General features: G+C 38.6%; 1 protein-coding gene across 2 annotated transcripts in view; it reads left to right on the top strand.

Annotated features, from left to right (window-relative positions):
• CEP128 (centrosomal protein 128) overlaps positions 1-3,520 on the top strand; it is a 423,731-nt gene extending 420,211 nt beyond the window's left edge. The window contains exon 24 of one of the 2 annotated variants that reach the window (XM_074956067.1): positions 3,214-3,520. In XM_074956067.1, coding sequence (XP_074812168.1) covers positions 3,214-3,320 — 107 coding nt within the window. In that variant the 3' untranslated portion in view covers positions 3,321-3,520. The remainder of the gene's footprint in view (positions 1-3,213) is intronic. The other variant, XM_074956068.1, reaches the window with a different exon arrangement.
• Positions 3,521-12,935: the final 9,415 nt, after the last annotated feature.

The raw sequence follows: 12,935 nt of genomic DNA, 5'->3' as shown, positions 1-12,935 counted from the left end.
AAGTCCAGTGCCTTAACCACTATACCATTCCTCCCTCCTAAAAAATGAAATTAGGTTTAATGTGAAGAGACCAGTGAGACAAAGCCCTGAATGTGATGAGCATTAGAAAATGGTCAGTTTTCAGAATGGTGAAAGGTAAATAGTGGTGTCCCTCGTGGATCTGTACTGGGACTAGTGCTGTTCAACATATTCATAAATGATGTGGAAAAAGGGGTAAACAACAGGATGGCAAAATTTGCAGGCAATACAAAATTACTCAAGATAGTTAAATCCAAAGCAGACTGTGAAGCGTTACAAAGGGATCTCATAAAACTGGGTGACTGAGCAACAAAATGGCAGATGAAAATCAATGTTGATAAATGCAAAGTAATGCACACTGGAAAACATAATCCCCACTATACATACAAAATGATGGGGCCTAAATGAGCTGTTACCACTCACGAAAGAGATCTAGGAGTCATTGTGGATAGTTCTCTGAAAACATCCACTCAATGTGCTGCAACAATCAAAAAAGCTAAGAGAATGTTGGGAACCATTAAGCAAGGAAACAGAAAATATTGTAATGCTACTATATAAATCCAAAGTTTGCCCACACCTTGAATACTGTGTGCTGTTCTGGTTACCCCACCTCAAAAGAGATATATTAGAATTGGACAAGATACAGAGAAGGGCAACAAAAATGATTAGGGGTATGGGACAGCTTCTGCAGGAGGAGAGATTAAAAAGACAGAGACTTTCAACCTTGGAAAAGAGAAGACTAAGAGAGGATATGATAGAGGTCTCTAAAATCATGACTGGTGTGGAGAAAGTGAATAAGGAAGTGTTTTTTACTCCTTTACATAACCCAAGACCCAGGGTTCACCCAATGAAATTAATAGGCAGCAGGTTTAAAACAAACCAAAGGAAGTATTTCTTCACACAATGCACAGCAAACATGTGGAACTTGTTGCTAGAAGATGTTGTGAAGGCCAAAACTATAATAGCATTCAAAAAAGAATTAGATAAGTTCATGGAGAATAGGTCCATCAATGGATATTAGCCAAGATGGTCAGGGATGCAATCCTATGCTCTGGGTGTCCCTAGCCTCTTATTCCCAAAACCTGGGAGTCGATGACAGGGGATGGATCATTCGACGATTGTATGTTCTGTTCACTCCCTCTGAAGCACCTGGCATTAGCCAGTCAGAAGACAAGATACTGGGATAGATGGACCATTGGTCTGACCCAGTGTAGCTGTTCTTATGTTCTTAGGTCTTATGGGAGGAACTTGATACGTGTTTTATTTTTATTTTCCCCGGACAGCTGCAAAAAATGACATTGCAAAAATTTGTTTAATTTTACCAGCAGGCTCTCTGTAATAGCTTTTCTCTTTATTTGCCAAAAGAAATTGCATAATAAATTAGGCATTTCTAGTTTTCTTAGGAGATGAGCATTGTAAATGTTCAGAGAATAAATAGTACCATGACTGAGAGATTAGTGAAAAATGTGCTCTTCATGTTTCCTGCCAACCTCTCTCAGCCTCACACTGGGGGGGGGGAGGGGGGGCGCTGTGTTTCTATCCAAAACAGCCCTTAGGTTTTTCAATATTATCATTACTCCTTTGAATTGTCTAGCACCAAGGGGCCTCTTAATTTTATGTTCTGCAATGGGAGTCATATCACAGATTTGGGACTCCTTAGCTAACAAAACTGAATACATTGTAGTACTTACCTCTTGCTTTTCATCTGCAAAGCCCTTTTACAAACAACAAAGCCTCATAACCTTGGTATGAGGTAAGTAGTAGTATCCCCATTTCATTGATGTGCATCCAGTAGTAGTTAACTTATGACTAGCCTATGGTCACTGGGAGACAGCAGCAGAGCTAGGATTAGAATTCAAGAATTCCTGTCTTCAGTCTTGTGCTCAGATTGCTAGACTGTGCTTCTCTAATATGGTCTATGGAAATTTTCCAGATTTACCTGGGAGTGGAAGAGAAGAGGGTGTGCATTCAGAAAAGTTTGTGGCAAATAATGATGGTTTCACACTTAGAAAGCCAACACTGTATAATTCTTGAGAGAATTCTAGTTTCTTTGATGCAGAAAAATGATAATTCAAGGATTTATTAAGGGCTAAGGAATCAAGATAGTGATTTTACTTTCACTTTTGGAAATTGAAGGATTCTACATTAAAGAGTGAAGACTTGTTCCTTGGTACATGGCTCCCAGATGGGAGCTGCTAAGTTATTACAGTACCGTTTGTAAAAAGTACACTAAGCATATTTATAACAAACTGCCCGGTATGCCCAGTGTTCTGACACTTTCGTGATACATGCGTGGACAGTACAAGAATGACATTTTGTAGAACTAGAAGCCTGATGACTGATTCTGTTTCATGACTTGGTGCCTCTGCCTCTTGTCAAGTCCTTATCATCCAATTAGTGTTCTTTTTACCAATGGATAATTACTAGATGCTGCATCTAGTTCATATTTACTTTGGGGCTTTGTGCCATATCATGCACTCAAGCTAAGTTTGTGGAACTACCCAGAACCAAGAATTTAAAAAATTACACATGCACACCTAAAGTGCATATACATTAATTCTGATGTCATAAAAACACTGGGGACAATACAATTTGTTCCTCTAGAATGTTCCACTAAGAAGGGTATTTTCTTTGGGGATTTTCTGGGTTTTTTCCCCTTATTAAAAAAACTACAAAATTAAATGCAAACAAAGTGTAAATACAATATAAAGGGCACATAATTACAATTCTTAAATGTCAGGTAAAGTAGAAGTTAAGGCTTCCTCTGTGTAACAAAGCTGACTCAGGCAGGTTAATCATGGATGGACTTAAAAAATCTGTTTTTCTTGACCAATAAGCACTTATATTACTCTCTGTGTTGATAAATGTATACCGTAGTATGTTGCTGTATGAGCACTATCATTACTTGCATTTTCTGACTTTAAAATTTTAAATGTGTAACCAAAATGTTGTATTTAACATAGCTTTTTGCATGTAGTACTATATCAGGCAAGTATGTACAAATTCTGACTGTGAAGAACAGCACAATAGTGAGATTACTGTAATATAATATGATTTAGCACACCAGCTAAATTGACCAAGGTCAAACTTATGGTAGCTGCCCCTAGCAAATCTATGTACACTACTAGCTATTGATAGTATTTCTTTGCAGATGGTTGATTGGTCCCTCACACTCCTTTGTTCTTTCCTTTCCAGCATTTATGAGAAGAATGATTCCTTTCGATTTAAATACAACCAAGGAAGATCCCATTAGTATTACTATCAATGAAATGAAGTCACACGCAGAAAAAGAGAAGCACTAGAGCAGCTAAAAAATTATGCAAAAACACGGCAGCTTTACTTGCTGGAGGTTCAATTCTGCTCCATTGTTTTAAAACAATAATTCTGTCTGCAATCAAGCACAGCTGCACTTATAGGAGTGATGCAGCTTCAGTAACTCATCAATTGCCAAATATTGACTGAAAGTTCATCATAGTTGTTTCAGGGGAGTGAGCCTTTTTAAACCTGAAGATAACGGTATGTATCACATCTGCCAAAGGGTTTCATGGCATAAAGCTTTGTCCTCTTTGCATTCGTTTCTGTAGTTCGCCTGACTAAAGTTCATTCTTGCTTATAGCATACATGGATTCTAAAGATTACTATCTGAAAAACTAGTACACAAACTTTTACTATGAGCAAAATTACAGGTGTAAGGAACTTTGGTTGACACTTAAATTTAGGCATCATTTAATAATGATTAATAATCAAGAAACAATTACTAGAAATTACTTTTGTCCCAATACATTATAAGAGGCTTTATAATATGTTGCAGCGAAATGTATACATGATTTTAGGTATTTCAGTTTATAAAAACCATGTAACAGGTCATTAACTACTAGAAAAGAATCCAATCAGCAAAGTTTAAAACTTAGAACCAAATTTCCCCAAAGTTGGAGGGAATTTAGATCATAGTTTGGTGCAGCCTATCTCTGTTGTCGGGGTTTAGAATTATTTCTAAAATATAATATCTTATAATCCGATGGTATGGCAAGAAGGCATTATTATCTAATGGTTAGAGCAAGAGAATGGCAGTCAGAAGACTGGTTCTCAGCTCTTCTCCTAAGTCACTGTGTGACTTTTTGCAAATAACTTAACCTCTCTGTGCCTCAGTTTCCTCACCTGCAAAATGACCTGATGATGCCGATCTTTGTTAAGCACTTTGAAAACCTTCAATGAAAGGTGATATATGAGCATGAAACATTGTTCATTTTTAAAAGCAACTTCTAATAACCATTTAGTTATTCTTTTTATTTTATATTAAGTATTTTGAAATTTCACCTTAATTTTAAAATGTTACTGATTATTCATAATTCTGGATGTCCTTCTTGCTTCTGATGATCCCATTCCATTCAAATCTGATACATTTCCTAGCTTACTAAAGTCCCCAACAAACCACTATTGTAGCATCTTCCACTATCTCAAGAATCTTAAATGTTTGCACAAGTCCTGGTTCAGTTTTATGATACATGCCTATCTTTAGTGTTCCAGGTTGAGTCACCACTAAAGTGCCTTACTGGCCAAACACACCAGGGAGTATCAGAGTAATAGGAATTACATTGCAATGGTTCATTTATGTCAGCCTTTTCTTGTATAGAGAGCCCTCTCCTTCTTTGAAAGACTGTGGCACTTTTACCAGCAATGTCAGTAGAGATGGAACCTTTAGTAGCAGTGTCCAGGTCATTATGTGCCAACTAAGGAACAGGCAGGCAGTGCTTTTAAGGAGTTTACTGCAGACAGATTCTGCTCACAGCTGGGACAGTGGGGAGTCTGTTGGAGCAAGCCCTTTATACTCAGCATTGTTCCAAGCATACCGTATTGCTGAGAGTATTAACAGCATAGACTCCGCAGAAAGGAAGATGAGAAGATACACTCGATTATTGCTTTGCATTAATTTTATGTGCGTATTTTAACTTCTTTGTATGAAAACAGCTATTGACTATTTTTCTTATGTCTCATAAAAGATTGGTTTAGCCTTTCTGAAGATATTCTCTTTGCCTTCTAGATGTGCATAGTGTAGGCTGTAGCTGTGCTGGCATTAGCCCTTTACAGATTGCGGGCGCATTTCCTACCTCGAAGGCCCAGAAAAGCATAACAGGGTCATCCATCTCTTCCAATCCCAATGGCTGTGTCAGAGCCAGAATAAAAAAAACTACACAAAAGAACCCTCTCTACTAGTGAAAATAAGGTTAATGAAAACTTGTTTCTGTCATAGAGTAGGAAGGAGCATGGACATCATGAAATATGGGATTAACTCAGTCCATAGTTGCCCTAAACTAAACCAACTGTAAATGTATTCAGCATTTGTAATTTATTTTTTTAGTTAAATCAGGTAACAGCTGGAAATTGGTGTTTAAAACACTTCAGCCAGTTTGCCTGGTGAAATGTTGGAAAATCAGAAAATAAGATATTCACAGTTTCCAGAGTTTATGGTGCATACAGATAATGGTTAAAAGAAATATAGGACGGTCAATTTAAAATAAAAACTGTTGTTTTGCAACACAGTAAATTGTGACCTTAAAATAGACCACATTGCAAGATCTTTTTTAAAAGAACCCCCTACAGTTTGAATTGCTGGATAGATAGATGTGTATCAACCACCTTTTACTGAATCTGGAACAACTTCCATGGTAAATGCCTGTTTGTAAGTGGACTAGGCTGAAACCTGGCAACTGAGAGCCTCATTTCAGGAGCAAAATTATTATTTTTGTAAAAATAAAAATTTCTTTGCTTTTCCTAAGGAATGTGAAAAAAACTGGATATTCATTGCTTCTGGCTCTCTTGGCTTGTATTTATTATTTCTTACTTGTGTTTACTAAAAGTGGTTTAGTTAGTTTTAATAATTGTGTTTTTCCATTCTCTGACTACTACATTTAAGCAGTCTAAACTCCAGGACATGCTTTCAAAATGCTCTATAAATACATTCACACAATAGAATGAAAATGACTATAGGGTGAATTATACTGGCTTTAAAACTCCTTAAATATGTTAATTCTTTACAAATTGGGCCATGTGATATCTTCTCCCAAGCAATTTATTTCCTTTTTGTAATTTACCAAGAGGGTTGGGAGAAAGAAATTAAACCACAAAAACATTAAAGGAACTTTTTAATGGATTGGTGTAAGCTTTCCAAACCCAGGAAATTCTTTCCTAAACTTACCCTCTTGGCACTGCAGCCCAGATAATGTATAACATCGGCCTGAATTCTGCCTTAGATAGAGGATCATATTTCATGCAATACCTCAGTTGTAATACAGTGAATTAATTTCCTTCCTAATGAGGGTTAAAGTCTCTTTCCTGACACTATTTAAAAATGTCCTTTTGTGGTTTAATAAATGATAGTTTTTCATCTTGGCAAAAATATTATTCCTCCTGACCAGTTTCTGATTCTAAAGTAGAAAATCAGATTGTTCATTTGAAACATTTTGTGCATTCACTATCCTAAAATTACTAGCCATTTCATTCATCATAGATCCTCTGTATATTATTTAATTCATTAATGGTCTAATCCTTGCACACATGAGCGCTTTCAGTATGCAAGAAAAACACCACATGTTGTGGTATCCAAGCATCTTCAGTTGAATTACTTCAGTTTTACATTGTCCCGCAGTTCTCTAGAGCTTCATCTGGAACCTTATATATTTTCAAGCTTTGGCAGCCATGTAATCCAGTGATGCCTGCTTAATGGTAAACTTTCTTCTACTTGAATGGGCAAGTCAGACTCCTAGTACACCTATATTTAAAAGCCTTGCCTATTGGATGTAATCATTAATTAGTCAAACAGCTGATTATTCTCAAATTAGGTTCTTCTAGAAACAACTGCAAAGAAAAAAATAGAGGTAGGCACAGGGCACCATGTCTCCCTCTTGTGGAGGGAAGAGTAGAGAGGGCAGGGATAGATCGCCACATGGAGAAGCAATGCAGCCTTTTTTCCCCTCAAATTTTTCATGGAAATGAGAGGTTTCAACAGGAACGGTACTGAAGTTTTGTGCATTCATCCATCACCCACATCTCTACTCCTCCTTCCAGCTTTTCCTCAAAACAGATTTGAATGGATTCGAATTTGAATGGAACCCAGGCCCTAAGAAAATACAGTCATCTTGTTCCCTACAGTCCTCTTTTGGGTGGGAGAGTGTTTGTTCTCACATCTCATGTTTTTCTCGTGGACATGTTTCCACAACATGGCCTCTTAAGTGACCCTGCATTAGATCAGGGTTTCTCAAAGCCGGTCCGCCGCTTGCTCAGGGCAAGCCCCTGGCGGGCCGGACCGGTTTGTTTACCTGCCGCATCTGCAGGTTCGCCTGATCGCGGCTCGTACTGGCCGTGGTTCGCCGCTCCAAGCCAATGGGGGCTGCGGGAAGGGCAACCAGCACATTCCTCTGCCCGCATCACTTCCCGCAGCCCCCATTGGCCTGGAGCGGCGAACCACGGCCAGTGGGAGCCGTGATCGGCCGAACCTGCAGACACGGCAGGTAAACAAACCAGTCCAGAGCGCCAGGGGCTTTCCCTGAACAAGCGGCGGACCGGCTTTGAGAACCACTGCACTAGATAACTGTGTTTCCCTGGAAAAACTGGCTTTTCTTCATGAAAATGACAATATTTTGGCCCAGCAGTGTATTCAGGTATTTTTATAACAATGATCTTAGTCTTTATTCCTAAAGGAAAAAATGGAGAAATTTTCACATCTGTAGCTGTTGCAAGAATGTAGCCATAGGCTTAAATTGCCTCTTTTTATGTCCTCTGCTTTGTGTGTTGTAAACAAGAGAGTTAAATCTTACCCCATTTTTGTAAAACTCTGACCCTTTGGTCTACAAGTCTATCATCTATAGTGTTAGTAACCTTGTCCCCTCTCAGCTGGGCCCTGTTCTGACCCCACAGGTGCAATTCTCAATGAAGTCTATAGAAGCTGCACCCATGTGTCTAGGGGCATAGGCAGGTCCAAATGAGTATAATGTTGCAAGAACAAATTCCTGTGTCTTTTAATCTGGTGGAGGTGCTGATGATGAAGAAGATATGATAAAAAAAAAAATTTAGAACCAAGGATGATATGGAGGAGAAGGGTCCCTCTTCAGGGAATAGTTGTGCCATTTTATCTGAGATCTGTTCACCAGGATGAATTTCCAGGTGTTGCATATTTTTGCTATTGTGTTTAGCTCTTATCAGCATTTAAACAGAACAGTAATTCAATGAGTAAAACCCATGGATTAACAATGAATCTTCAGAACACCTTCATCATTAATTCAAAAATCTCTCCGGGGATTTGAGCACATTTTCATGCAACAATTGTGGGTTTGAACTTTACTGCATTACTGTGTGGAGGCATAAATCAAATTTTAAAACTTAGCAAAACATGTGTATTATAGTTAGAAGTACAGCAGAAGCAAAGTATAATTTGGCGAACTGGGTCTTACAAAATCTGGAACCCAGTTTTTCTGAGAACGTTGGTAGCAAAACTGAAAGCGAAAAGAAAGTAATTGCTACTGTGATTAAAATACAGAGACATCCACCATATATCGTCTGTACTAGCAACAATAAATAGTCATATTTCTAAAGTTTCAAGTTACAAACCTGCCATGCCTCAGCCTGCAAGAATGAGACTCTGGTTATTGTTTTTTTGTTTTGTTTTGTTTTGTTTTCACTTGGCAGATGTAAAATTTTAATGTCACGCACGCATACCTTGAGAAAATAGGCAGTGATTTGGATTTCAATATAACAAATATAAAGCAAACCCACTTGTTTCATCGACTGAGATTTCTTGACACCCTATACTGCAGGTTATTTCCAAGGGAAATTTCTGATTAGCCTTTTAATTTAAACAAACAAAAAAAAGTGAGTGGGGGACAATGTATCTTTATGAAGTGCAATTTTCTGTCATGTCAGCACAGATATTTTACTGAAATAGAAAACAAAATGTGGGCCTGAAGCAAAATAAGTTTCAACTGTTCAAATGGATAGTAAAATCACTAATAAGTCAAGCTTATAATTAAAAATCAAACAAAGGCCAATTCTCCTGTGATTTGGTAGCAAGGGAGGAAAAATTAGGCTCATTAATTACTCTCAGGGTGTTTGTATCTTTTTGTAAAAAAATTCCTGCCCTTATTTTTAATGAAGGACTTGACTTGGGGGGCAAACAGAAACTATACAAAAAGCAGCCAACTTTGTCAGCAATTATTGTCTCTCTCTTCTCTGTGCTGTTACTGTTAAAGGTATTTGTATTTTGAAGTAGTCTAGTGGCTGCACCATGAGCCGGTTGCCATGAAAAGATAATATCCTACGCTCATCAGTGTGCTTTCACTGCAAGACCAAATAAAGAAAAAAGAAGGAAATCCACTGATCATTCCCTGTTGTGTGATGAATGGATCTTAGAGAAATTAGAAATAGGTATATAGCAGGCCAGCTTTTTCCAAAGTGCTCAGTACCCAACATATCCTGTTTTCAACAAAAGTACTGATTACTTTTGAAAGTCCGGCTACTTCATTTCAGTGCCTAATAGGAACTATTAAGGGCTAAGTTCTACTGAATATCTGGTCTTTCATGTGATTAAATATTGTATGAAAATAACTCATTACGGATCAGATCTTGCCATCCTTGCTCAGGCAAAACACCCATTGAAGCCATTAGCTTCAGTCAGGGGTGAAAGTAAGTTAGAGGACTTACCGGTTTGCCGGAGTCCTGAACAGGGGGTGTGGCCTCAACTGGAAGAGGCGTGGCCTCAACCAGAAGAGGCAGGGCCTTATATCCCCAGGCCCTTTAAATCCTCCAGCTGCGGTAGTGGCGGCTGGGAGCCCAGGGCCCTTTCACCTCTGGCATCAATGGGAGCTTTGCCTGAGTAAGGACTACAGGATTTTAGCCCTCTCTCTTTACACTGGAGTTGTTTTGATCTCAAGCTGCTTTATATGTTGCACTTGTATATCAGGAGAAATCATTCAGCTGTTCTACCATCACCACATCATTTAGCTCATGGGATCAATTTCAATAGCTGATTTGCCTGTAGGGTGGTAGCATCATAAAAGGGAATGCTTTCTTATAATCTCTTTTCATGAGGCTTTTGTAACTCCAGTTGTTTGCTAAAATAAAAGCCATACTGTAAACAGGCTAACATCAGATCACATGCTGCTTAATTTTAAAGATCATCTCCTGAGCAGGAGCAAGTACATCTGAATGTGGTGTTGTTGAGTTATTATACTGAGTTATTATCCAGATTTGCTGAGTGCTACAATTTTCCCCCCAATCATGAGTGGACTAGTGGAAAGGAGGAAGGGGGTGGAGGTGCTCAGAGATAGTATAATCAGTGTTGAGTACAGTACGTAAGTCATGTGTGGAAAATAAAAGATGGAGACTTTTTACTTAAGAGAACTGCACCCCTGTTGCTCAGTACAGAGTTCTAAAAGCTCATACCCTGAAAGGTAATTTTTGAACATGTGTCAGTTTCAAATTATCATCTCTGTAGCCATTTGCTGACAAATAAAATACTGCTGAAAAGTTATACTGATACTTGCTAAACACGGTCCCAGTGTCAGTTTGCACATTTGAGTTTTGATGTTGCTTGTGTCATTATTAAACAAGCATTAAATTGGGATGTGAGCCTAGTTTTTGTTCTGGCATTGAGCCCCTCACGTGTTCCACCAGTGTCCCAAAAGATGTCAGTTGCCTTACTGCGAAAACATGGTTATTAATTAAAAACCATAAAGACTGGGTATGCTTTGCAGATGGCCCGTAGAACTGTATGCTGTACTGAGCACGATGGGTGCATCATTTTTAATGAGGCTTTTGCTGCCACTGGCAACCCTGGCAACACCACCTCATTCAAACAGCTGCAGATTTGAAAACATCAGGTGGTCGGCAAAGTTTGTTCATTCTGTGTTTTGACTGATAGAGTAGCCAATAAACCCAGTGTGTACGGTGGATTTGTTTTTTCTTTTTTCGACTGGAGAAGTCTTTAGTGAAGTCATCAGACTGTAAGAACAAGAAGCCGTAGTCAGAGTGAGCACCAGAGAGTGCAGAGTGCTACGTAGGGGTATAGCAGTGGTGATGTTCACCAGTGGCAAAATATGCATCTGTTAGCATGCCATATGTTGTTTCTTGAGAGAGTTGTATGGGCAAGTGAGAGCTTTTAGCTAGCCCACCATCAGATAAATAAATAAAGGTTTGCTAGCACCATATCAGGTGACCAAAACGCCTTCTCTTCGTTGGTAACGAAATCTTTTTCTCACTCAGCTCAATTGGGTCTCAGGTGTAATTATGTCAGAGCAGGATATGACAAATCGTCTTCAAGAAGAGTCAGGAAACACTTTCCTCACTGTGTTTCCTTTCCTGTGTTCAAGTAATTTCTTAATCCCATCTTGAGTTGCTACCTTTTGTAGATCATCTTATGTTGTGTCTTTACAACAAAATTGTACGTCATTTCTCAAATTTTTGAAAGCTTCAGGGAAACAAAACCGGTCAGTCTCCATGTGTTGTAAAATGCTCACTTGTCTTAATGTATACATCCATGCACTTCGGAAAATTCTGATATGCATAGTGGTATATACAGTATTTAGGGCTTGAGCCTGTGTGTCCTCTGTGAAGAAATTCCATTGATGACGTGGGTGTTCTGCGCATGGAGGACTTGCAGGAATAGACTCTGTGCATTTTCTGTGACTTGTCACATGTTGAAATTTCAGCCTTAACATTACAGTAGCATAAGGTTTTTAAAAATTTATTAGAGGATGGAGGGAGACAGAGAAAATAGATAAGCAACATTTATGCTGTAGGTAATGTTGCAAGATAGTTTACATTCTCTATCTCAATTTCCTCAAACATTCAGACTTCCATGATTGATGGCTGCAAAAAGTTGATTTTTTTGAGTACTTGGGTAAAATCCATTTAGCCATTTTTGAGTTCATGGCAAGTGAAGCAAATACATTTTTCTAAATTTTCAAATAACATTCTGGCCACTTAGTTTCTTTTTAATTTTGGGTTAATTAAAAACTGGCTAAATTTTAAGAACTGGAAACCTCAGTTTTGAGGTAAAATCCTGGCCCTGTTGAAATCAGTGATAAAGTTGCCATACTTTTCAATGGGGCCAAGAGTTCACACTTGATTGTAATTAGACCTTAATGCGCAGCATGGGCTTTCTGTTTGAAATAACCCTTTTTTGAACATGTTGACTGAGCATGTATAGCAGACAGTATGTGCAGTTATCAACAGCTCACTTTAGACCTGATTCTGCAAGGGGCTTAGTGCAATCTTTGAGGTACCAATTGACTTCAGTGTGAGTTTTGGAGACCCACTACCTTAAAATAGATAATCAGCTCTTTACCAGATCAGTCCCTTAAAGGGTGGACAAGTCACAGTCATGTATGTCTAGTCAACTGTGCACTTGCTAAATCACAGAAATTACAAACACAGCTCATAAAACTAACTGCTGCATGAGATATTTTATCTTCTGATTTTGTGTCTACTTAATAAGAAAAAAAAAAGTAAGAAGCTAAATGCAAAAAAACCCTAGCATTGATGCAGAGTGAATCTTATGCACTTAAAGCAGGAAATTACAAAAATCAAGGTTGGTCTAGCAGTACTATATTGACAGTGATACACTTATTGGGCACGATTCTCCAATCCACTAAGGCCACTATGCACTGCTTATGTAGTGCAAAATGGTTTTAAAGCATCCAGAGAAGGCAAGTAGAGAATTCCCCCAGTGCAGAAGGACTGGTGTAAAGTTGTCAGAGGTGGTTCCACCACCTCCTAAACCAGCCCCTCCCACAGCATATGGGGAAGAGTCTGGCAGAATGAAATTAAGCTATGCTTGGTTCTTCAGTAGCATAAAGTCCCTTAGGGACCTTATGTTTGTGATGTATGTTAGGGCTGCCTTTTTGCAGCTCTAATCTGCACTGAGG

The sequence above is a fragment of the Natator depressus genome, chromosome 6, assembly GCF_965152275.1.
Source record: "Natator depressus isolate rNatDep1 chromosome 6, rNatDep2.hap1, whole genome shotgun sequence".
Classification (NCBI taxonomy): domain Eukaryota; kingdom Metazoa; phylum Chordata; order Testudines; family Cheloniidae; genus Natator; species Natator depressus.
This window is presented reverse-complemented; position numbering and strand designations above follow the sequence as displayed.